Genomic DNA, 26,867 nt, shown 5'->3' on the forward strand with positions numbered 1-26,867 from the left:
CCTCCCCGTTCCAAATTCTTTTATATATTAGTTAAGAGATGGAAGAATTTGTTCTTTTCCTGAAACATTGGAAGATAATTGAAAATGTGTAGGCAAATCTTGCTAAGTCTTATTTTGTAAATAATGCAATATATATATATATATATATATATAAATCAGGAAATAAGTGATAATATCCAAACCATCTTGTAACTATTATCTGGGTCAAACTATTCTTAAATTTTAAATATTTGTTACTTCTGATTAAATTTACATGGCAGGGCAGGCATTTGGCTCCACTCCTGATCTCAGCTTTCTGCTGATGCACATGCTGGCAGGCAATGTGATAGCTCTGTAGAGGGCAAGCAAACCCCCACCACTAACCCTGAAAGTGGCTGCTCCCAATTACCTGGTTAAGCAGCTGTGCGTGGTTATCTTGTCTAGGGAGGAAAGATGTCCTAAGCTCTGCTTCTGTGACTCCGGTCATAAATCTGCCCCGGGTATCTTTCATAAACTTACCGGATCCACTGATCATTGGAAGTGTGGTCCTAAGTCACATAGGCTGTATTTTAAACCCACCAGTGCTGTAACAGCTAAGGTATGATGCTGATGAACCTAGAAATGTTGTAAGAAACTTGGGATTGTTGCTCAGTTCTCAGGAAATGATTCAGCTGAGCCCATTCCCCTTAATAAACCACTCTGGATCCTCCACTGTCTCTGATGTCTGTATGAACCAAGGGAGTTTTCCCACCTTAAGTTTCTGTAACAGTTCAAGTGGTTGGTCCCTTGCTTCCTGTTGAGGTTGAGTCTTTCTGAGAGGAGGAGCGCGGTGGGGACAAGAGGCATGGAGTCACCACACAGACACCGGGAGTTGGGTGAAAACAGGTCAGAGGCGAGCAGCCTGCAGATTCGTTTATTTCAGCTGGTACAGTGGCTTAAATAGCCAAGACAGCCAATCCGGTCAAGGGGCGGTTTATGCCCTAACCAATCACAGCCTGTTGCCAGGCAGGCTCTATTGCCAGGTGGTTTCCAAAGCCATCCAATCACAGCCTGTTGCCAGGCAGGCTCCGTTGCCAGGTGGGTTTCAAAGCCATTCCTGACTGATGCTCGCTTGCCAGCGTCCATCTTGGCATGGCCTTCTCATTCCACCACAACTGCCCATGTGGGACACCTGAAATGAGTTCCTAGGTACTGGATTCCGTGTGGCCCAGCCCCAGCTATTGTGGGCATTTGAAAAGTAAACCTGCAGCGCCGCAGCTCAATAGGCTAATCCTCCGCCTGCGGCGCCGGCACCCCTGGTTCTAGTCCTGGTCGGGGCACCAGATTCTGTCCCAGTTGCTCCTCTTCCAGGCCAGCCCTCTGCTATGGCCCAGGAGTGCAGTGGAGGATGGCCCAAGTGCTTGGGCCCTGCACCCCATGGGAGACCAGGAGAAGCACCTGGCTCCTGCCTTCGGATCAGCGCAATGCGCTGGCTGCAGCGCACCGGCCACAGCGGCCATTGGAGGGTGAACCAACGGCAAAAGGAAGACCTTTCTCTCTGTCTCTCTCTCACTATCCACTCTGCCTGTCAAAAGAAAAAAGAAAAAAAGGCCGGCGCCGTGGCACAACAGGCTAATCCACCGCCTTGCAGCGCCGGCACACCAGGTTCTAGTACCGGTCGGGGCACCAGATTCTGTCCCAGTCACCTCTCTTCCAGGCCAGTTCTCTGCTGTGGCCCGGGAGTGCAGTGGAGGATGGCCCAAGTGCTTGGGCCCTGCACCCCATGGGAGACCAGGAGAAGCACCTGGCTCCTGGCTTCGGATCAGCGTGGTATGCCGGCGGCAGCAGCCATTGGAGGGTGAACCAACGGCAAAGGAAGACCTTTCTCTCTGTCTCTCTCTCTCACTGTCCACTCTGCCTGTCAAAAATAAATAAAAAATTAAAAAAAATTTACTATTAAAAAAAAAAGAAAAAGAAAAGTAAACCTGGCCCCTCTATGCCTTCAAATAAAATAAATTTTAAATGTAAGGGTCTGGTGCTGTGGTGCACCCCATGGGAGACCAGGATAAGCACCTGGCTCCTGCCATCGGAACAGCGCGGTGCGCCGGCCGCAGCGCGCTACCGCGGCGGCCATTAGAGGGTGAACCAACGGCAAAGGAAGACCTTTCTCTCTGTCTCTCTCTCACTGTCCACTCTGCCTGTCAAAAATAAAAAAAAAAAAAAAAGAAGGAAGCCTGCTGCTTGCAATGCCAGCATCCCATATGAGCATCAGTTCAAGACCCGGCTGCTCCACTTCTGATCCAGCTCTGCTATGTTATGGCCGGGAAAGCAGTGGAAGATGGCAGATGGCCCAAGTCCTTGGACCCATGCACCCATGTTAGAGATCTGGAAGAAGCTCCTGGTTCCTGGCAACAGATCAGCCCAGCTCTGGCCACTGCAGCCATTTGGGGAATGAACTAGCAAATGGAAGATCTCTCTCTCTCTTTCTCTCTCTCTGCTTCTGCCTCTCTGAAATTATGCCTTTCATATAAATAAATATTTTAAAAAATCATTAAACTCAAAATGCCAATTTCACTCATATTATTACATTTTTGGTATTCTATTAGTTACTACAGATCAGGGAAAACATGGTATTTATCTTTATGGGACCGGCTTATTTCACTAAGTATAATGGTTTGCAATTGCATCCATTTTGTTGCAAAAAAAAGGATTTCATTTTTTATGGCTGAGTAGTATTCCATATTGTATATATACCATAATTTCTTTATCCAGTCATTAGTTGATGGATATCTGGGTTCATTCCATATCTTAGCTATTGTGAATTGACGTGCAATAATATGGGGGTAGAGATAACTCTTTCATATGTTGATTTTATTTCCCTTGAAAGGAGTAGGATTGCTGGGCCATATGGTAGGCCTATTTTCAGTTTTCTGAGCTATCTCCATACTATCTTCCACAATGCCTATACTAGTTTACATTCCCATCAACAGTGGAATAGGGTACCTTTTTCCCCACATCCTCACCAGCATTTATTGTTTATTGATTTCTGTATGAGAACCATTCTGAGGTGTGGTGAAACTTCATTGGGATTCTGATTTGCATTTCCTTAATGGCTAATTATCCTGAAAATACTATTTCACTGGTTGAAGGGATTGAAAACCAATGCCACAATGATGCTCTCCACTCATATGGCAATATCTTATGAGGCTGAAATTGAGTATAAACTTTGAATGAGAATGGGAGTTCTAAAGTGAAGTCTGAGCTACATTGGGTTAGATAAAATGAAACATTTTCTTTTTTAGTATTTTGATAAGAACTTAATGTGATTTCCCCCTAACAAATATAGTATACAGAGCTCCCATGCTTGTTTGACAGAATCATTTTCTTTATGTACCATTAAGTACTAACGTTCTATAGAACACACTTTGAGAAATGGCCAGTTATGTGACAGACCCTGTAGCTGGGATCTGTCAGAGTTGGGAAGAGGAATACTGGTTCTTCAATCCAGATTTCCTAAATTCATTAAGCTTTATGTTTTCTACCACATAGAATTTTGATGAGTTCCCATGAATTTTTACTTGTGGGCAGTACATTATCATTTATTAGTAAGTAGTCAAAGTTTTGGATTTTATTTTCTACCTTAAAAATGTATTATGAGGGGCTGGTGCTGTGGCATAATGGGTAAAGCCACCGCCTGCAGTGCCAGCATCCAATATGGGCGCCGGTTAGAGTCCTGGCCTCTCCACTTCCAGTCCAGCTCTCTGCTGTGGCCTGGAAGGGCAGTAGAGGATGGACAAAGTCCTTGGGCTGCTGCACCCACGTGGGAGACCCAGAGGAAGCTCCTGGCTCTTGGCTTTGGATCGGTGCAGCTCTGACCATTGTGGCTGATTGGGGAATGAACCAGCGGATGGAAGACCTCTCTCTCCCTCTCTCTGCCTCTCCTTCTCTGTGTAGCTCTGACTTTCAAGTAAACAAATAAATCTTTAAAAAAAGAAATGTATTATGAAATATTCAAGTATGTGAAAAGGGTAAGAATAGCACAAGAAACCAGATTCAACACTTAGCAACATTTTGCCAATTTTGTTTCCTCTGTTCCTTTTACCTTTTCTCCTAAGTATAGTCATGTGCTGCTTAATGACAAGGATACATTGTAAGAATTGCCTCGTTGGGTGATTTGTCAGTGTAGGTAAATTATTGGACTATAGTGTCACTAGTCAGTATGTTATGGGACCCTACTGTGTATGCAGTAAATTATTAATGGAAACATCATCTGGTGCATGATTATATTGTAAAGTAAATCAGACATGACATAATGTCAAATGTCACCATTCAATACTTCAGTATAGATCTCTAATACATAGAGACTTATACATACATACACTGATCATGTCATCAAGCATAACAAAATGAGTAATTAATTGCTTAGCATCACTTGATACCCAAGCCATGTTTACATTTCTACAATATCTAAAAGAATTTGTCCAAATCATTGTATTGACTATATTTTCTATAATTTTTAAAATATTTCTTTTATTTGAAAGGCAGAGTTACACAGAGAGAGAGGGAGAGACAGAAAGAGAAGTCCTCCATCCACTGGTTCACTCCCCAAATGGCCGCAACGGCCGGGTCTGGACCAGCCCGAAGCCAGGACCCAAGAGCCTCTTCCAGGTCTCTCACATGGGTGCAGGGGCCCAAGCACTTGGCCATCTTGCACTATTTTCCCAGGTGCATCAATCAGCAGGGAGCGAGATCAGAAGTGGAGCAGCCAGGACTTGAACCTGTGCCCATATAGGATGCCAGCACTGAAGCAAAAGCTTAACCCTCTATGCCACAGCTCTGACCCCTCTATATTCTTGATACCCTGATATTTGGGGCCTTGATCCTGAAGAGGTTTCCCCTCCTGGGGCTAACTAATGTCTGGATAGCAAACAACTCCCCTTTGAGCATGCCTTTGATATACAAATCAATCAATCCACAGCCCCTGCAGTGAACCATCTGCAATATCAGACTCACAAACCAGGTCAACATTCTTGCAGTCCTAAATCATCCTTGGGCAAGGTACTGGACAGCTAGGAATCACTTGTATAGTCCTGAGTTTGTCAAAATTACTCAAAATATCCAACTCTTAAATTATTCTATGTGCACATCCTGCCTTTTCCATCCCATCCCCTGATGTTTTGCCCTCTTCCCTTTTCCCTCCTTATAGGTTGGTGTATTTCCATATGTGACCAGGAATGGCACGTACTGCCCCATTTCTAGGGGTCTGAGCACTTCTTTCATGACAATCCACTTCCATGTCAGCCTGACCGTGGCTGATTAAAACAAGCCCAATTATATTTTAACACAAGGATTTCAATACACTCTGATTTATACTTCAAGTCTCCTTTAATTTGAAGGGTTTTCTCTTTTTAACAATAGTATCAGTTAAGAAAATCTAAATTTTAGATTTAGTTGTTTGTGTCCTTGATTTGTTCCTTTATTCCTCAAGCTTCCTCTATACTGGTAATTAGATAAACTGTAATTATGGATCAATTCTTTGGGCTGTTGTGACCATTTAAGAAGTAAACCAGCAGATGGAAGTGTTTCTCACACGCTTTCTTTCTCTCACTCTGCTTTTCAAATAAATCTTTTTCTTCAAAAGTGCATAGTTTGGCCAATTTAGTTTAGATATATTAATATAGCTCAGTTCTGCTCCATCCATTATAAGCTTCCTATCAATTTTTCACTTTGTGGTTTTGACATCCATTTATATCACCACCTAGATCCATTATTTCATATTTTTAAAATAAGCAAAATTTTCACATTCTGTTATTTAACTTTTACTGGCAAGAACTTTCCAATAATGAAATTTTCTTTACCAATGTTTCATTGTTTTAAAATATAGTTATGTGTTCGATGCTGTGGCATAGCAGGTAAAGCCACCACCTGCAGTGCTGGCATCACATGTGGATGCCGGTTTGAGTTCTGGCTGCTCCATTTCCAATCCAGCTCTCTGCTATAGTCTGGGAAAGCAGTAGAAAATGGCCTACGACCTTGGGCCCCTGCACCCATGTTGGAGACCTGGGAGAAGCTCCTGGCTCCTAGCTACGGATTGGCTCAGTTCCGGCCGTAGCGGCCAATTGCGGAGTGAACCAGTGGATGGAAGACTTCTCTCTCTCTCTCTGCCTCTCCTTCTCTAACCAAATTTCAAATCATAAATTTGAATATAGGGGCCAGCACTGTAGCGCAGTGGGTTAACGCACTGGCCTGAAGCGCCGGCATCCCATATGGTTGCCGGTTCAAGACCCAGCTGCCCAGCTGCTCCACTTCCCATCCATCTCTCTGCTATGGCCTGGGAAAGATGGTCCAAGTCCTTAGGCCCCTGCACCCGTGTGGGAGACCTGGAAGAAGCTCTTGGCTCCCTGCTTTGGATTGGCACAGCTCTGGCTGTTGCAGCCAATTGGGGAGTGAACCAGCGGATAGAAGACCTCTCTCTGCCTCTCCTTCTCTTTCTGTAACTCTTTCAAATAAATAAATAAAAATCTTTATATATATATATATAGTTCATAAAAGAAAAGATAAATGTCCCATTCTTTTCCTTTATCACTATACCCTAGAGTATTACACATCTGATCAATGCTTTTGCTCAGGGGAAAAAAGCTATTAAAATCTATAATGATAATGATAGGACATACAAGCCAATTTGAGAGGATTCCCCCTGATCAAAGATAAATACAATTTAGCATATTTTTGAAAGCCACAATGGATTGACTAAAAAAAAAAAAAAAAAAAAAAAAAAAAAAAAAAATCAGGGGTAGGTATTACAGCACAATGAGTTAAGACACCCCTTATTGGACTCCTGGGACTGAGTCTTGCCTCCAATTCCAATCCAGTTTCCCCTGAAGAACCTGGGAGGCAGCAAGAGAAATCCAAGTCCTTGGGTTTCTGCCACCTATGTGGGAGTCCTGGATGATGTAATTCCTGATTTCCCAGTCCTGGCTGTTGCAGGCATTTGGGCAGTGAATCAGCAGATGGAAGATCTCTCAATCTCTTCCTTGCTTGCCCTTCAAATGGATAAGTCTTTTAAAAATAATGATACAGAAGCTAAATAGGATGCTTTTAAGTTTCTAAATAGTTTCCTTTTATGTTATCCTCCTTTGTTAAATATTGACCAAGGCTAGAGATTAGATAGCAGAATATTTGTTTTTATGAACTGAAAAAGAATTTCTCACCTTCAGTATCTTAACAATAAGATAGCTGAAGCTCAGTAACAGATCACTCTTGGTGGAAGGCATTTCTATTGTCATCACACCAACAGTCTTTCATATGAACTCTCCAAAGAATACTATTGGGGTGGGTGTTGTGGTACAGCAGGTTAAGCTGCCACCTGGGGAACCTACAGCCCAAATCAGAGTGCCTGAGTCTCAATTACTCCACTTCTGATCCAGCTTCCTACTAATGTACCTGGGAAGCCACAGATGATCTCTCAAGCACTTGAGTCCCTGCCACCCGCACAGACGACCTGGGCTGAGTTCCTCCTGGTTCCTGGCTTCAGCCTGCCCCAGTCCTAGCTGTTGCAGGCATTCGGAGACTGAACCAATGGATGGAAGATCTGTCTCTTCCTGTCACTCTGCTTTTCAAATAAATAAATATTCTGAAAAAGAATACTATTAATGATGATAATAAAACAACACTCAGCGGCTTAAAACAATAATCAGTTTTTACTGTCTCATCATTTTGTGGGTCAGGAATTTGATCAATTCTACTATTCTATATGGAGACCACCTGAGGTCACTCAGTAGTATTCAGCTGGTGGCTGTTCTGGAGGACCCAAAACTATTTCACTCAACTGCCTGGTGTCTTAGTGGCATGTCTGGAAGAATGAATTCAGCAGGATGCCTCCCCCATCAACGCAGTCTCGGTGCTTCTCCATGTTGTATCTTCAGCAAAGTAGCCAGACTTTTTAACATGAGAGAATATTTCAAGAGCTGAAGTAACCTTACCAGTAAAGCCTGGGTCCAGAAACCAGCACAGCAGTACTTCTACTATAGTCTGCTGGGCAAAGCAGTTTGCAGAGTGTGCCTGTATTCAAGGGTAAGGCTGTGGATTTCATCTCTTGATGAAAACAGTCTAAAAATATTTGCAGCCATGTTTGCCACAGTTTTATAACACCATTTTCGAAGTGAAGAAATTACAGCACATAACAGTTAAGTTCGATATAACACAGTAAGAAAATGCTGGGATAGAGATGATGGAAAAGTGTCTTTTCTGTATTTATTACATTAATAGGATTTGTTTCTAGGACCAATGTGCTGAAGTTTCAGGTTTGAGTGAGTATAAAATTTCTTATGACACATCAGTTGCATGTATAAAGCAGATTACTACATTCACAAAATATTCTATGACATAGGACTGAAGAGAATTATATTTTTACATTATGAATTTTCAAATGATGGGTAAGGTGCGAATGTTGTCTAAAAGCCTTCTTACATTCCTTACATTCATAAGGTTTCTCACCAGAATGAATTCTCAGATGTTGAATTAGGGAAGAATTAAGTCTAAAGGCCTTCCTACATTCCTTACACTCAAAGGGTTTCTCCCCGGTATGAATACTCTGATGTAGAGTAAGTTTTTGGCGCAACCTAAAGGCCTTCCCGCACTCCTTACATTTATAGAGTTTCTCACCAATATGAATGCTCTGATGTTGAGTAAGTTGTGAGAGTAGCCTAAAGGCCTTTCCACATTCTTTACAATCATAAGGTTTAACACCAATATGAATACTCTGATGTGAAATAAGTTGTGAGTAACGACTAAAGGCCTTCCAGCATTCTTTACACTCGTAAGGTTTCTCTCCAGTGTGAATTCTGTGATGGAGAATAAGATGATAGCCACGACTAAAGGTCTTCCCACACTCCTTACATTCATAGGGCTTCTCACCAGTGTGAATCCTCTGGTGGAGAGTGAGCTGTTGCCGCACTCTAAAGGCCTTCCCGCACTCTTTGCAGTCATAGGGTTTCTCGCCAGTATGGAGTTTGTAATGCACTCTAAGACCAGAGCCACACAAAAAGTCCTTGCCACACTCTTTACATTCATAGAGTCTGTCGGCAATGTTAAGCTTCTGATGTCGAGTAAGATGTGCATACTGTCTGAAGGCCTTCCCACACTCCTTGCATACATAGGGCTTCTCACCGGTGTGAATCCTCTGATGCAGAGTAAGCTGTCCTCGCACTCTAAAGGCCTTCCCACATTCTTTGCATCCGTAGGGCTTCTCGCCAACATGAATTTTCTGATGGACCCTAAGGTCTGGACCACATATGAAAGCTTCTCCACATTCTTTACATTCATAGAGTTTGTCACCAGAATGGAGTCTCTGATGGCGAGTTAGGTGCGCAGTCTGTCTAAAGGCCATCCCACATTCCTTACATTCATAGGGTTTTTCGCCAGTATGAATTCTGTGATGAAAAGTAAGCTGCTGGCGGACTCTAAAAGCCTTCCCACATTCTGTACACTCATAGGGTTTCTCCACAAAGTGCACTTTCTGACGTGGAGTGACGGATGCACGTTTTCGGTAAGAGGACACTTTTTCAGATGTGCTTTTCACTTGAGATCCCTCTTGTCCTTCACATTTTATTTTGGACTCCCAGTCATTTTTTAAAATCAGGTTCTTAAGGCCATGGTTTTTAATTCTTTCCATTATCTTAAAATGTGATAAACTTATTTCATAAATGTCATTTTCTGAAGATAATTTTTTGGTCTCACATCTGGTCTCCAACTCTAAAAGAAACAAGAAAACAAACACATGCTTTTTTCTTTATCTACAAGAAGAATTTCTACAGTAGAAACAAAAGACAACAAAACACCAGATAAACTCTAAAACATGGGTATTCAATTTGGGTGGAAAAACAAAGCAAAAGGAACACCAGAAAAATAAAGAGTTCATATAACAAAGTGAGACTGGTGATTAAGAAAACATTTTAAGTCTGTGGTTCTCAAATTGAGATGTGGAGGGCTGGCATGGTGGCATAAAAGGCTAAGCTGCTGCCTGCAGCGCAGGCATCCCTTAAAGGCACTGATTCCACTCCCAGCTGCTCCACTTCTGATCCAGCTCCCTGCTAATATGCCTGGGAAAGCAGCAGAAGATGGCCCAAGTGCCTGGGCCACTGCACTGATGTGAGAGACCCAGATGAAGCTCAATGAAAACAGTAAGAAAGCACACAAAGAAATAAGAAATGGCAAAGTGAAAATAATCATAGAGAAGACAGTTTAAAAAAGGTGACTGGGGCCAGCACTGTGGCATAGCAGTAAAGCAGCCGCTTGCAGAGCCGATATCCCATATGGGCGCTGGTTTGAGTCCCGGCTATTCCTCTTCCAATCCAGCTCTCTGCTATGGCCTGGGAAAGCAGTGGAAGATGCCCCAAGTCCTTGGGCCTCTGTGTACCCGCGTGGAAGACCAAGAGGAAAAGGGTTTTTTCTAGGAAAATATAATTTATCAAAAACTGACCTTACAAGCGATACAATGTTTACTTTTAATGTGTATTGATTTATTGTCATCTACTTGAAAGGCAAAGTGATAGTGAGATAGAGATCTTCCATCTACTGGTTCAGTCCTCAATGTTGGCAGTGGCCAGGGCTGGGCCAGGTGAAAGCCAGGAGTCCAGAACTCTGGTTAGGTCTCCCACGTCAGTGGCAGGGACTCAAGTACTCGAGACATCATCTGCTACCTCTCAGGGTGTGTGTTAGCAGCGGGATGGATTGAGAGCAAAGCAGCTGGGACTCAAACACAGATTCCAGTATGGGATGCAGGCATCACAAGCAGTGGCTTAACCTGCCATCCCACAGTGCCTACCTATTTCTATAAGGGAAACAGAGAAAGTGTTCAGACTTACTGTTCTTTCTTTCAAGAATTTTTTTTAAGGAAGATTTATTTATTTATTTGAAAGGCAGTTAGAGAGAGAAAGAGAGAGAATATCTTCCATCCACTGATTTACTCCTCAAATGGCCCCAATGGCTGGAGCTGGGCCAATGTGAAGCCAAGAGCCAGGAGTTTCTTCCAGGTCTCCCACGTGGGTGCAGGGGCCCAAGTACTAGGGTCATTTTCTCCTGATTTCCCAAGCACATTAACAGGGAGCTGGATCAGAAGTGAAGCAGCTGGGACTAAAACCAACACACATATGGGATGCCGGCACTGCAGATGGTGACTTAACTCGCTATACCACAGCAACGGCCCCAAGAAAAATGTTTTTTAAAGGTTACTAAAAGCTTTAAACACAGACCATCCAAATTCTACTTCAGCTGAGCCAAGAAAAACAAGGACCTCCAAACTGCTTTCATAAAGTAGTATTGCATTAAATAAAGATTGTTCACAAAAAAAGAAAACTATACACCAATTATCCGAATAATGGTGTAAAAATTCTAAACATCTAATAAAATGGCACATTCAGGGGCCGGTGCTGTGGCACAGTGGGTTAATGTCCTGGCCTGAAGCGCCGGCATCCCATATGGGCACTGGTTCTAGTCCCAGCTGCTCCTCTTCCAATCCAAGCTCTCTGCTGTGGCCTGGGAAAGCAGTACAAGATGGCCCAAGTCCTTGGGCCCCTGCACCCGCTTGGGAGACCTGGAGGAGGCTCCTGGTTTCTGGCTCCAGCCATTGAGGCCAGCTGGGAAGTGGACCATCAGATGGAGGACCTCTCTCTCTTTCTGCTTCTTTCTCTGTAACTCTTTCAAATAAATAAATAAAATAAATCTTTAAAAAATAAAATAAAATGGCATAAATACTCAGTGGTGTTTATTACAAGAAGGTTATTTAACATGGCTCTATATTGGGAAATCTATTAACATAATTCAACATATTAAAAGAACAAAAAAGGGGGAAAAAAGAAATCACTTATACTCCAAAGATGCGGAAAAGGCAACTGAAAAACAAGAACTGTTCCTTTTTTTAAAAAAAAAAAGCTCAATAAAACAGGAATGAAACTTCCCTAAAATATAAAATATATATAATCTTACAAGAAGGTAATTTGCTTACCATTACCCCTACTATTTAATTATGTATTGGAGTTATTAATCAACACAACTAAAATGAGGGGGAAAAAGAAGAGGCAGAATTAGAAAAAAGGCCAAACTGAGTTTCCAGATTATATACTTGTATAATTGTGTAGTCAAAATAAAAATGGAATGAGTGTGGCTAAAAGCTAATTGTGGATCTCTTGCTTCTGTACATATTAGCTTTGCTTGTTAAAGGCTAAGGGTGTATCTTGTGGAACTATGTGGGCCCAAATTCCAAGGAACTGAGAAAAAACAAAGCTGACAGAAATGCGCCCTGACCTGTTATCTTACAACCATATCTTGGGTTTGTTATTGTTCCTGGGTTTGTTATTGTTAACTGTTATATTACAATCATATTCTCTGCTTTTTATTGTTCACTGCATACCAGGGGTTTGAAATTGTAAGCCCTAGTGGACAGAATATAATAAAAAGCTGTGTAACTCGCTGTTGGGGGCTGCACTCTGGTAAGGAGTGTCAGTCCTGATTGGATGCCTTGCCTCTCATTTTCAATAGAATTCATGTGTGACTGTCACTGGTTTTGTTTGTTTGTTTTTGACAGGCAGAGTTAGACAGTGAGAGAGAGAGAGAGACAGAGAGAAAGGTCTTCCTTCCATTGGTTCACCCCCAAATGGCCACTATGGCCAGAACTAGACTGATCCAAAGCCAGGAGCTAGGCGCCTCCTCCTGGTCTCCCATGCGGGTGCAGGGCCCAAGCACTTGGGCCATCCTCCACTGCACTCCCAGGCCACAGCAGAGAGCTGGGCCGGAAGATGAGAAACCGGGACAGAATCCGGCGCCCCAACTGGGATTAGAACCCGGGGTGCCGGTGCCACAGGCAGAGGATTAGCTTGGTGAGCCACGACACCAGCCTGTCACTGGTTTTAAAAATATTCTATTTTAGCTCAAGAGTGGATGCAACAATTGGAAAACTCAAGAGGTTTAAATCACATAAATGACAACAAAATTTATAAGATGGCAGGATATAAAATCAAAATATAAATAGCAGTAGCCTATAAATATATATTCAACAATAAAATATAATGGAGGGAAAAGATCCCACCCACAATAGTAACAAAATGTGCAAATTTAAATATTTACATAACTCTTATTCTTATGAGAAAAACTTTGAAATACAAAGCATTTGGCATAAGAAATCACACACCAAATCATAAGAGGAAATTACTCTGCTTAAGGTGAGAGTAGCCTACCAAGGGTGTTCATGCTGAGAAGCTATTGAGCAAGGAACAGGTATAAAGACAATGACCAAAACCAGGGAAAGATTTTACTCAAAGTCACCAGGTATACTGAATCCTGCAGATTACTTCCCTTGGGCCAACCAGCAACTACTACTGTTTGCCCTCAGAGGAGTGACAAGGAACTAGATATGAGAAAGGCCAGTGGCAGGGCCGGCGCAGTGGTGCAGTAGGTTAATTCTCCGTCTGCGGAGTAAATCAACGGAAGGAAGACCTTTCTCTCTGTCTCTCCTTCTCACTGCCTGTAACTCTACCTCTCAAATAAATAAATAAATATTTTTTAAAGAGAAAGGCCAGTGGCTGGTTAGTTCCTAGAAATTCAGCCATCTCCATGGGCTCAATTGACAAAGCACTCCTACCTCACAAGGGGCAACTGTGTTCCAAGCAAGTTTAGAACAGCTTCACTTTTATTTTTTTTAAGATTTACTCATTTATTTTGAAAGTCAGAGATACAGAGACAGAGAGAGAGGGAAAGATAGAGACAGAGAGAAAGAGATCTTCCATTTGCTGGTTCACCCCACAGATGGCCTCAACAGCCTGCACAGGAGCCAACACTCCTAACTCTTTTTTTCTTCTCTTTACTCTTCCACTTATACTTACTAGCATGTCCTATTGACAGTATCTTCATTCAGAACATGTATTTTCCACCATCTCCATTCTTTGTTATTTTTTTTAAAAGACAGAATTACAGAGAGAGGTGCTTCACTCTCCATTGGCTGCAACGACCGGAGCTGAGTCGATCCAAAGACAGGAGCCAGGTGCCTCTTCCAGGTCTCCCAGGCGGGTGCAGGGGCCCAACGACTTGGGCCATCTTCTCCTGCTTTCCCAGGCCACAGCAGAGAGCTGGACTGGAAGTGGAGCAGCCTGGCGCCCATATGGGATGCCGGAGCTTCAACCTAGGGCTTTAACCCGTTGCACCATAGCGCCAGCCCCACACCATCTCCATTCTTATCAAAGCCTCCATGTCTGAACAACTGAAATGTCCACTATATGGATTCTTCCTGCTTCTTCTTCTTCTTCTTTTTTTTTTTTTTTTTGACAGGCAGAGTGGATAGTGAGAGAGAGAGAGACAGAGAGAAAGGTCTTCCTTTTTGCCGTTGGTTCACCCTCCAATGGCTGCCACGGCCGGCTCATCGCGCTGATCCGAAGCCAGGAGCCAGGTGCTTCTGCTGGTCTCCCATGCGGGTGCAGGGCCCAAGGATTTGGGCCATCCTCCACTGCCTTCCCGGGCCATAGCAGAGAGCTGGCCTGGAAGAGGGGCAACCGGGATAGAATCCAGCTCCCCAACCGGGACTAGAACCCGGTGTGCCGGCGCCGCAAGGCGGAGGATTAGCCTGTTAAGCTACAGCGCCGGCCTTCTTCCTGCTTCTGCACTCACCCAGAGATCATTTAGGAACACAAGTAGATCATGGCTTCGATTTATCTTAGTGATTATATTATCTGGCCTTTGTCTAACTCTGATCTCATCATTTATTACTTTCCCTTCCTAGTCCACTGTTCTGGTTATTAATGCCTGCTTATTATTCCTCAAACATGCAAGGCTAACTCCTGACTCAGATTTTTTTCTATATGCCCAGAATGTTTGATCTCTTACTTCATGTCTCTCCTCAAATATCACCTCCTCAAAAAAGCCTTCACACATTTGCCTACATTTTTGTATGCATATTATATTTCAGTAAAACTTAAGATAAAACTAGAAAAGAAAAACATAAAGAATGGTCTTTATTAAAATGCCTACTTTGAGACAACAGTTGCTATTCTGGCTAAACATTTCCTGACAAAACTGACACAACCACTTGGAACATCCACATTTCATTTTTTTTGTGTATTAGTAATTATAAATATAATTTAATTATCTGAAGTGAATAAGAAAATAGGATAGGACTGGGGGTGGGATAGGTGGAGAACATGTTTTTCTTTCCTTTGGTAAAAAGTGAGCTGGAAAACAGAATTTATTAACAGTATGGGTACTGAAATGGCTATATTTTATAAAATATGAACTATTTTCCTAAAATTAGTCTCCTCAGCAGATTCAAAAATACAGAGAGCAAAATACAAAATGACAACTTATGTCTCCACATAAAGAATCCTAAAGAATCTTTTATAACAAAGGTATAAAGAGATAAAAATTGCACAGCAGTAGAAGCTAAAGTAAGGGTTCATTTTCCCTATAGTCTATTACATTAATGTTTTTCTTTTTTTAAATTTGTTTATTAATTTTCATCTATCTGAAAGACAAAGCAACAGAGAAAGAGCAAGACAGCAATAGAGAGACAGCGATAGAGAGAGAGAGAAAGCATGAGCTCTTCCATATGCTGGTTTACGCCCCAAATGCCCACAACAGCCAGGGCTGGGTCAGACCAAAGCCAAGAGCCCAGAACTCCATCCAGATCTCCCACATGGGTGGCAGGGACCCAAGCACTTGAACTATTATCTGCTGTCTCCCAGGATGAATTAGCAGGAAGTCGGATCAGAAGTAAAGCAACCAGGACTCAAAGGAGCATTCCAATATGGAATGCAGGCATTCCAAGGGGTAGCTTAATTCACTGTATCACAATACCCATTCCCATGTTTTTTATTTCTTTATTATTTGTTTGAAAAGCAGAGTTACAGAGAGGCAGAGAAAGAGGAAGAGAGAGAGAGAGAGGTCTTCTATCCACTGGTTCACTACCTAAATGGACACAACAACCAGAGCTAGGCCAATCCAAAGCCAGGAGCCAGGAGCTTCTTCCAGTCTCCCACGAGGGCACAGCAGCCCAAGGACTTGGGCCATCTTCTACTACTTTCCCAGGCCACAGCAGAGAGCTAGATCAGAAGTGGAGCAGCCAGGACTTGAACTGGAGCCCATATGGGATGCTGGCACTGCAGGCAGTGACTCATGTTTTTTCCTAAGGTGAAGGTAAATAGACTTGGAAAAGATGAAAAAGAATGACATTCACTGATGTGGGGCCTATCTTTCCACAGTAATTCATATGAAACATTAGTTGTTAATAAAACATAATATCAAACATATTCTTTCATTGTAGTTTTATTTGCCATTTAAAAATTTATGGGGCTGGCATTGTGGCATAATGGTTCTGATCCAGCTCTCTGCTTTGGCCTGGGAAAGCAGTGGAGGATGGCCCAAGTCCTTGGGCCCTGTACCCACATGGGAGACCTGGATGAAGCTCCTGGTTCCTGGCTTCAGCTTAGCCCAGTCCCAGCCATTGTGGCAATTTGGGAAGTGAACCAGAGGATGGAAGATCTTTTTCTCTCTGCCTCTCTCTCTGTAACTTTGCTTTTCAAATAAATAAAATAAGTCTTTAAATTTAAAAAAATTATGAGAGGGCCAGCACTGTGGCACAGTGGGTTAATGCCCTGGCCTGAGGCACCTGCATCCCATATGGGCACTGGTTTAAGACCTGGTTGCTCTACTTCTGATCCAGCTCTCTGCTTTGACCTGGGAAAGCAGGAGAAGATGGCCCAAATCCTTGGGCCTCTGCACCCGTGTGGGAGACCCAGAAGAAGCTCCTGGCTCCTGGCTTTGGATTGGCACAGTGCCAGCCGTTGCGGCCAACTGGGGAGTGAACCATTGGATGGAGGACCTCTCTCTCTCTCTTTCTCTGCCTCTCCTTTTTGTGTAACTCTGACTTTCAAATAAAAATAAATAAATCTTTAAAAAAAATTATGAAAGGAGAAAGCATTTGGCATAGTAGTTAAGATGCTTCCTGGGATCCTACATTCCTTATTGTGGTGCCTGAGTTCAAGTTCCAGCTAAAGCTTATTGCTAATCTAGGGAGACCTAGATTGAATTCCCGACTCCTGGCTTTGGTCTAACCCAATCCCAGCTGTCACAGGAATTTGGAGAGTCAATCAGTGGATGAGAGATCTCTGTTTCTGTCTCTGTCTCTCAAAAAATACTTAAAATGTATAAGAAAAGTTGAAAAAATTTCTCTGATCATAATTAAAACAGCCTTCCCATTCCACACCAGTCTCTACTCCCTGACTTCACAGCACTATCTTATTACCTGAATCAAATTTTCTATTTATTTACAGTTACAATGCTTCCCTTATTAGAAGGTAAATTCCATGGGGACAGGGACTTCATTGGGTTTACCACTGTACTGACAGCATCTTTAATAGTGCCTGACTCAGAGCTATTTAGCTATGCAAAAGAGGAAGGCAATGGAATGAAAATATACAATGATTGTTAATAATGAACAAAGATAGTTGTTCCCACGCCTAGTACTTTCAAAGGGGAGAAAAACCAAAAAAGAAGAGTAACAGATGGGTTAGTTCTTTTAGTACTACCTAAATAAGATCTTGATTTGTTCTCCAGAACTCAGACTTTTCCTTCAGCTATAGACCTTTTTAAAGAAGTTTTTAAACGACATCACAAGGGGGGGTGCCTCTTCCCCAACTGTTTGGATTGTTTTGTAGTAATGGCTTCGTTCCGCCTGACTGGCCCTCACTCACCTGGATAGCGCCTTCTTCCTTTCCTCACAACTTTCCAAGGCTCTTTTCCTTGTTCCAATAAGGAAATCACATCTGGTTTAGAAATGAAGCGTCCTGCTTAGAAGAAAAGAAATATAAGGTATTATGGAAATAAAAACTAAATTCAAAATTACTTTGATTCAGTGTTGGATTAACTCATAATAAACTATAGGTCGAAACAGTAACTGATAAAACTTTTAAAACCAAAGGAAACATGGCTTAAAACAGTAAATAGCTGTTAGAGAGGGAGGAAAAGGTCTTTATAAAACTGGTATTTGGGCTCAAAGGCTAATCCTCTGCCTGCGGCGCCAGCACCCCGGGTTCTAGTCCCGGTCGGGGCGCCGGATTCTGTCCCAGTTGCTCCTCTTCCAGTCCAGCTCTCTGTTGTGGCCCAGGAGTGCAATGGAGGATGGCCCAAGTGCTTGGACCCTGCACCCCATGGGAGACCAGGAGAGGCACCTGGCTCTTGGCTTCAGATCAGTGTGGTGCGCCAGCCGCAGCGGCCATTGGGGGGTGAACCAATGGCAAAAGGAAGACCTTTCTCTCTGTCTCCCTCTCTCAATGTCCACTCTGTCAAAAACAAAACAAAACAAAAAAAAAAAAACACTGGTATTTGGGGCCGCGCTGTGGCGTATTGGGTAAAGCTGCCGCCTGTAGTGCCAGCATCCCATATGGGCACCAGTTCAAGTCCCAGCTGCTACACTTCCAATCCAGCTCTCTGCTATGGCCTGGGAGGGCAGTAGAAGATGGCCCAAGTCCTTGGGCCCCTGCATTCGCATGGGAGACTAAGAAGCTCCTGGCTTCAGGCTCCAGATGGGCACAGCTCCAGCCATCGCAGCCAATTGGGAAGTAAACCAGCGGATAGAAGACCTCTCTCTCTCTGCCTCTCTTTCTCTGTGTAACTCTTTCAAATAAATTAAAAAAAAAAAAAAAAACTGTATTCATACAAATGTTCCTTCTTCAGAGGCAACACTGCCCCTACCACATTACAGTTTTATGTCCTTAGGCAAATTACTTCAGTACTTCATTTTCCTCATCTATAGGATAATAATAGTATCTTATACAATTATTGTGAAGACTATATTAATTTTTAAAAAATTTTTTTGACAGGCAGAGTTAGACAGTGAGAAAGGTCTTCCTTCTGTTGGCTCACTCCCCAAATGGCCACTACGGCCGGCGCTGCACCTATCTGAAGCCCAGAGCCAGGTGCTTCCTCCTGGTTTCCCATGCAGGTGCAGGGCCCAAGCACTTGGGCCATCCTCCACTGCACTCCCAGGCCACAGCAGAGAGCTGGACTGGAAGAGGAGCAACCAGGACAGAATCTGGCGCCCAACCGGGACTAGAGCCCTGGGTACCAGTGCCGCAGGCAGATTAGCCTAGTGAGCCATGGCGCCGGCCAAGACTATATTAATTCTATCTATATTTAAACATTGCCTAAAGCACTATACATATTTCATTAGCTATTAGTTATGGCTATCTTGTTGAGAAGAAAACGGAAGCTTCTTGACACATTTACTTTTTTTTTTTTTAAAGAAGGACTTTTTTTTTTTAAGACTTACTTATTTACTTGAAAGTCAGAGTTACACAGAGAGAGAAGGAGAGGCAGAAAGAGAGAGAGAGAGGTCTTCCATCTGCTGGTTCACTCCCCAGTTGGCCACAATGGCCGGAGCTGCGCCAATCTGAAGCCAGGAGCCAGGAGCTTCTTCTGGGTCTCCCACGTAGGTGCAGGGTCCCAAGGACTTGGGCCATCTTCCACTGCTTTCCCAGGCCACAGCAGAGAGCTGGATTGGCAGTGGAGCAGGAACAGGGAGAAGGAGCGTGTGTCTGGTGCAGAAGTTAAACAGCTGCTTGGGATACCCGCATCCCATTATTGGAGTCTGTGGTTTGAGTCCTGGTTATCCTAACTCCAATCCAGCTTCCCGCTAATGAGTACCTTGGAAGGCAGCTGAAGATGGCTCAAGTAGTTGGGTCATTGCCACCCCTATGTGGGATGCCGCGCTTCAGGCCAGGGTGTTAACCCGTGGCACCACAGCACCGGCCCCAACACATTTACTTTTATTTCTTAGGATACTGATTCAGTGTTAAATGCAAAGTTCTTGGATTTTAAATTTTTAATTGCAAAAGAAGATAAAACAATATGTTTATCAACAAAAGGAATGAATATTCTTGAATTGTAAATAAAACCTACTGCTCCATTTAACCCCCCCCCCCCATAAATTGTGTGTTTATTTTTGGTAGAGAAAAACCGAGAGGCTATTTTCTTTCTTTTTTTTTTTGACAGGCAGAGTGGATAGTGAGAGAGAGACAGTGAGAAAGGTCTTCCTTTTGCCATTGGTTCACCCTCCAATGGCCGCCACAGTAGCGCGCTGCGGCCGGCGCACCGCGCTGATCGGATGGCAGGAGCCAGGTGCTTCTCCTGGTCTCCCATGGGGTGCAGGGCCCAAGCACTTGGGCCATCCTCCACTGCACTCCCTGGCCACAGCAGAGAGCTGGCCTGGAAGAGGGGCAACCGGGACAGGATCGGTGCCCCGACCGGGACTAGAACCCGGTATGCCGGCGCTGCAAGGCGGAGGATTAGCCTAGTGAGCTGCGGCGCCAGCCGAGAGGCTATTTTCTTTACAGGTATATCAACAAATAACAAAAAGCAATTTTGAGTTCAAACACAAAGTGAAATCCATTTCCTGTGACACAGGTAAGGCTGCAAATTACCCTGACTTCCGATCTAACCCCTTCAGAAGACCTCAGAGCCATGTAAAGATGGGGCAGAAGAATATATTTAATGAAGGTGTATGCTTCCAGCAAAATAAAGCTCAACCATTCCCTTAAGAACAGGGAGAAGGAGCGTGTGTCTGGTGCAGAAGTTAAACAGCTGCTTGGGATACCCGCATCCCATTATTGGAGTCTGTGGTTTGAGTCCTGGTTATCCTAACTCCAATCCAGCTTCCCGCTAATGAGTACCTTGGAAGGCAGCTGAAGATGGCTCAAGTAGTTGGGTCATTGCCACCCCTATGGGAAACTTAGATGGAGTCTCGGGCTCTTGGCTTCAGCCTAGATCAGACCTGGCTGTTGCTGGTATCTAGGGGAGTAAAGCAGCAGACAGATCTTTCTGATTTTCAAATAAAAATGAAAATAAGTAAATAAATGTTAGAAAGAAAAGAATACACGGGGTGGGCGCTGTGGCACAGCAGGTTAATGCCCTAGCCTGAAGCGCTGGCATCCCATATGGGTGCCGGTTCGAGTCCTGGCTGTCCAGCTTTCTGCTATGGCCTGGGAAAGCAGTGGAAGATGGCCCAAGTCCTTGGGCCCCTGCACCCACATGGGAAACGCGGAAGAATCTCCTGCCTCCTGGTTTCAGATCGGTGCAGCTCTGGCCATTGTGGCCAAGTGGTGAGTGAACCAGCGGCTGGAAGACCTCTCTCTCTCTCTACCTCTCTCTGTGTAACTCTTTCAAATAAATAAAATAAATCTTTTTTTTTTTTTTAATAAAAGAACACATAGCAGAAATTCAGACAGTTTTGAGGAGACAGATGATGTTGAACAGAATCTAAATTTACCAGAGGCAGATAACCTTACCCAGTGAGACCAAGTTGCTGTAGTTCTCTAACATCACATCTCTATACAAGTCCTTCTGTTCCAAGTCCAGGAATTCCCATTCTTCCTGAGAGAAGACTATGGATACATCATTGAATACCACTGATCTCTGAAATGATAAATCATAATTACAACTGAAATGAAAGAAAATTTGTTTCAAGATAGAAGGAGAAAAGGTGAGAAGAGATATTGTAGGAACTGGATTTGTATGGCAAACAAACAGGCTTGGGCTACAAGCTGGTAACATACTGAGTTAGGAAATGAGCCTATCTGAGAGAGAGTGCTTATGTGTTCCTAAGAATCCTGTACTATTGTCTCTTATGTGAGGGTTTTCAAAAAGTTCACGGGTGGGGCCGGTGCTGTGGTGTAGCGGGTAAAGCCACCACCTGCAGTGCCAGCATCCCAGAGGGGCACTGGTTCAAGTCCTGGCTGCTCCACTTCCAATCCAGTTCTCTGTTATGGCCTGGAAAAGCAGTAGAAGATGGCCCAAGACCTTGGGCCCTGCACCCACAGCGGAGACCGGGAAGAAGCCCCTGGTTCCTGGCTTCAGATTGGCACAACTATGACCACTGAGGCCAACTGGAGAGTGAAACAGCAAATGGAAGACCTCTCTCTCTCTCTCTCTGCCTCTCCTTCTCTCTCTGTGTAACTCTGACTTTCAAATAAATAAGTAAATCTTTTTTAAAAATGTTCATGAAACGTGCATATTATGAGAAAACTATACATAGATTTCAATCTTTTTTTTTTTTGTACCAACATAGACTTATTTTTCCATGAACTTTTAGAAGTACCTCCATATACTCTGGCATACCTCAATAATCCAAACAGATCTAGAAAAGAAAATAGAGTATATTTTTAAAAAAGATTTAGTTATTTATTTGAAAGGCAGAGTTACAGAATGAGAGAGGGGGAGGCAAAGAGAGAGATGGTCCATCTGCTGGTTCACTCCCCATATGGGCACAACAGCTAGGACGAGACCGGGCTGAAGTCAGGAGCTTGGAGCTTCATCCAGGTCTCCCACATGGGTGCAAGGGCCCAAATATGGGAGCCATCTTGCATTGCTCTCCCAGGTGCATTAGCAGGGAGCTGGATCAGAAGTGGAACAGCTGGGACTCAAACCAGTGTCCATGTGGGATGCTGATATCAGGGGCAGTGGCTTAACCTGCTGTACCACAAAACAGGTCCAGAATTTTTTGATTAAATGAAATACCACATACTAGCTTTCTGTCTGCTATATATCTCCCTCATAAACTCTCAAAAAATTTGAGTTATTCTACCCCTCACTTTGAAGAAAAGATTTTTTTGAAAAAGGTGCCCTACAATATCTTTCTTTTAAAGATCTGAATATAACTAAAGAATTTTCTCTAAGTTTATCATAGAAGCAAATCATAAGCATTTTCTTTGTTATACTGATATTTTTAATGAACTTTTACAAATTTCATTATATAGGGACAGGTGTATAGCCTAGCAATTAAGATGCCAGTTAAGACCTCTATGTCCCATATCTGAGTGCCTGAGTTCAATACCCAGCTCTGCTCCTGTCTCCAGCTTACCACCTATGTGGTTACTGAGAGGTAATAGCCTTGGCTCAAGAAATAGGGTCCCTGTCATTTGCATGAGCGATCCAGATTGGGTCCCATCTCCCAGATTCAGCCCTATCTGGAGGCTGTTGTGGGAAATTGGGGAATGACCCAGTGGAATAGGAAGTTCGCTCTCTTTTTCTCTCTCTCCCTCTCAAATATCAAATTCTTAAAATAAAAATAAAATTAGATTATATAATAGTCTCTACAATAGATACTTACACTATACTTGGGTATTTTGTTTGGACAAAAAATTTTTTAAAGATTTATTTATTTATTTGAAAGTCAGAGTTACACAGAGAGAGGAGAGGCAGGGCAGAGACAGAGAGAGAGAGAGAGAGAGGTCTTCCATCCGATGGTTTACTCCCCAATTGGCTGCAATGGCCAGAGCTGTGCCGATCCAAAGCCAGGAGCCTCTTCTGGGTCTCCCACACAGGTACAGGGGCCCAAGGTCTTGGGCCATCTTCTACTGCTTTCCCAGGCCATAGCAGAGAGCTGGATCGGAAGTGCAGCAGCCGGGTCTCTAACCAGCACTTATATGGGATGCTGGTATATCAGGCCACAGCGTTAATCTGTTGCACCACAGCGCTGCCACCTTGGATAAAATCTTAAGATCCTCCTCCAATCTCAGAGTCTACATGACAATTCATGTATCTAGATTATTCTCTCACCTGCTACCATTTTCTATCTCTCACTGTACAGATTCCTTTTTCTTTTCTTTCTTTCTTTTTTTTTTTTTTTTTTGACAGGCAGAGTGGATAGTGAGAGAGAGAGAGACAGAGAGAAAGGTCTTCCTTTGCCGTTGGTTCACCCTCCAATGGCCACTGCGGCCGGCGCATCGCGCTGATCCGAAGCCAGGAGCCAGGTGCTTCTCCCGGTCTCCCATGCGGGTGCAGGGCCCAAGGATTTGGGCCATCCTCCACTGCCTTCCCGGGCCATAGCAGAGAGCTGGCCTGGAAGAGGGGCAACCGGGATAGAATCCGGTACCCCAACCGGGACTAGAACCTGGTATGCCGGCGCCGCAAGGCGGAGGATTAGCCTGTTAAGCCACGGCGCCAGCAAGATTCCTTTTTCTGAGGTTTACAGTATAGAGACGTAGCATGATCTGGAATCATCCTGTTCAACTATAAATGGAACCTTGCTCTTGGTGTGCAAGTCTTAGGGATTCCCAGTGAAGACCCTTGACCTCTGTTATGCAGGACTCAGTTGCATTCCTGTCCAGTCCTGAAAGCCTTACAAACCAGGAGATTCCCCATATAATAAGCTTGAGAGCAATAAACAGAAAATTTTATCTTACACACTGAGAAAATTCAAATCTGAAAAAAAGTTGAGAGTTTTCCTTTGAGTGGTCAAACAAGCCTAACTTCTCTCATAAACGTAAAAGGGACAGTCAAACGTATCTTTACATCATTACAGTTTTTAGTAGAAGACTGAGCACATACAGGAGATGCTGAATATTATTCAAAAAATACATGAACAATGACTGGGAAAAAAAGAGGCTAAGATAAAAGGATAAAAATTGTTCTATTAAGCTTCAGACTTCACTGAATTTAGAAAAACTGAGAGAAGCTATTAGGATAGGGCTTTGATAGCTAGGAAGTTTCAGGATATAGAAATGTTCACAGGACCATAACATAGTATTTCTGAGAAAAGAAAGAAATGATAACTTACATGGGCCATGGTTTAAAATGCAAAGACTGATTGGTCCTCCTTGAGATTTATTTGCCAGGAGAAGCACAGAATCCACAGAAGCCAGAGCTAGGGAAGGAAAACAAGGCCATGGGTAGAGAGAGGCCCAGAACTCCAAAAATGACTTGAGTTAATATAACTTTCTCCCTCTTCTAATTTCTCCACCATGCATGTGCAGTTGTGTACACTCACACACCATACACAGAGAGATCAGAAAGTGTCTGAAAAGTCCAAACCTTTGTAAATTCTGCATCATCTAAACGAGAATCTCCCAAGTCTTACAAGCCTGCCTGAAATCATAGGACACAAGAAGAGAAATTCATAAGGACCAAGCAGCAAATGGATAGCCTTGCCTGCATCCAGGACAACTTCCACAATCATCTGAGTTCATCCTCTCTGCTGACATCAGAATCACCCACACTGCTCTCCTGCATTACTTTATTTGCCATTTTCTTTCCTACAACTTAGGAGGAAAACATGTGGTGGATTCTCCCTCTTGGCAGATAGACAATTATATATTTTTATTTAACAAGAATTTCCAAGTGATAGGTGTTTTATATACATTAATTGTACCTTTAGGTTTGCTATTTACTAACTATTGTATCCATGCAATAGATCAGAAAATTCACTCTAAAAGAAATTAAATCACTTATAGAAATTCAGTTTACAAAGAGCAAAGCTGCATTAACAATACTTATATTTCTAACCACAAAGCCAGATCTCATTCTACTCTAGCTCTAGCCTCTGAAACCCAGAATTTGCTGCAATAAGCCTAGAATGCAGAATTCACTAAAACAGGAATAACATTGCAAATCACCAAAAGATATTAAATCTCACTTTAATTAAACTTAAAAGTACTGATGGTCATATTAGCAAGTATGTGAAGTCTAGTATATTGTACATTGTATAAATATAAAAGTATGTATAAGCAGCATTTAAACCAAGTAAATATTTTGACTTGGAGATTCTACTTTGGGGACTAAATAACTGTATATGTGGTCAAAGATGTATTTAAGAATATGTTGAGAGGGGCCAGGCTGTGGTACAGCAGGTTAAAGCCCCGGCCTGCAGTTCTAACATCCCATATGGGCGCCGGTTCAAGACCCGGCTGTTCCACTTCCTATCCAGCTCTCTGCTATGGCCTGGAAAAGCAGTAGAGGATGGCCCAAGTCCTTGGGCCTCTGCACCCACATGGGAGACCTAGAAGAAGCTCCTGGCTCCTGGCTTCGGATCAGCTCAGCTCTGGCCATTGTGGCCAAGTGGCGAGTGAACCAGTGGATGGAAGACCTCTCTCTCTCTCTCTCTCTGCATCTCCTCTCTCTACGTAACTTTCTCTCTTTCAAATAAATAAATCTTCAAAAAAAATTATTTTTAAAGATGCATTTATTTCTTTGAAAGGCAGAGTTACAGAGAGAACAAGAGAGACAGAGATCTTCCATCTATTAGTTCACTACTGAAATGGTCATTAACAGCTAGGGCTGGGCCAAGCCAAGGCCAGAAACCAAAAGCTTCATTTGGTTCTCTTCTGCTTTCCTAGGCGCGTTAGCATGGAGCTAGATGGAAAGCAGAGCAGCCAGAACTTGAACTGGCTCACATGGGATGTTGGCATTACAGACAGCGGCTTTACCTGCTACACCACCACGCCAGCCCCACTTACTTGTCTTTTTCCTGCATAAGTTTATCTATCTTAATAGATAATAAATAATGTAAAGATAACAAGCATGTCATTTTAGTCACTGTGTTTCCTCTAAGCATTAGCAAAAGATCTGGCATACTGTGAATACTTTATGTCTGATCATCGAACCTTAAAATTCTACTTCTAGAAATTGATTCCGAGGAAATACTTTTTTTTTTTTTTTTTGACAGGCAGAGTTAGTGAGAGAGAGACAGATAGAAAGGTTTTCCTTCCGTTGGTTCACCCCCCAAATGGCTGCTACAGCCGGCGCACTATGCCGATCCAAAGCCAGGAGCCAGGTGCTTCCTCCTGGTCTCCCATGCGGGTGCAGGGCCCAAGCACTTGGGCCATCCTCCACTGCACTCCTGGGCCATAGCAGGGAACTGGACTGGAAGAGGAGCAACCGGGACAGAACCGGCACCCCAACCAGGACTAGAACCTGGAGTACCAGCGCTGCAGGCAGAGGATTAGCCTAGTGAGCCACGGTGCCAGCCACCGAGGAAATACTTTTAAAAGTATGTTGAAGTTCATTAAAAATAATTTATGACAATCAAAAATCAAATACCTACCTACAGGCAACAAGTTGAATCAGTTATACTCTAGTATATTATAGCATATTTTATA

General features: G+C 43.3%; 1 protein-coding gene across 4 annotated transcripts in view; it reads right to left on the reverse strand.

Annotated features, from left to right (window-relative positions):
* Nucleotides 1–7,628: 7,628 nt before the first annotated feature.
* Nucleotides 7,629–26,867, reverse strand: part of ZFP82 (ZFP82 zinc finger protein) — an 87,020-nt gene continuing 67,781 nt past the window's right edge. For 3 of the 4 annotated variants that reach the window (XM_062176222.1, XM_062176223.1, XM_062176224.1), the window contains exons 2-5: nucleotides 24,551–24,637; nucleotides 21,282–21,408; nucleotides 17,691–17,786; nucleotides 7,629–9,711 (exon numbers count right to left, since the gene is read on the reverse strand). In XM_062176222.1, coding sequence (XP_062032206.1) covers nucleotides 8,360–9,711; nucleotides 17,691–17,786; nucleotides 21,282–21,408; nucleotides 24,551–24,559 — 1,584 coding nt within the window. In that variant the 5' untranslated portion in view covers nucleotides 24,560–24,637 and the 3' untranslated portion in view covers nucleotides 7,629–8,359. The remainder of the gene's footprint in view (nucleotides 9,712–17,690; nucleotides 17,787–21,281; nucleotides 21,409–24,550; nucleotides 24,638–26,867) is intronic. The other variant, XM_062176225.1, reaches the window with a different exon arrangement.

The sequence above is a fragment of the Lepus europaeus genome, chromosome 19, assembly GCF_033115175.1.
Source record: "Lepus europaeus isolate LE1 chromosome 19, mLepTim1.pri, whole genome shotgun sequence".
In the NCBI taxonomy this organism is placed as follows: Eukaryota; Metazoa; Chordata; class Mammalia; order Lagomorpha; family Leporidae; genus Lepus; species Lepus europaeus.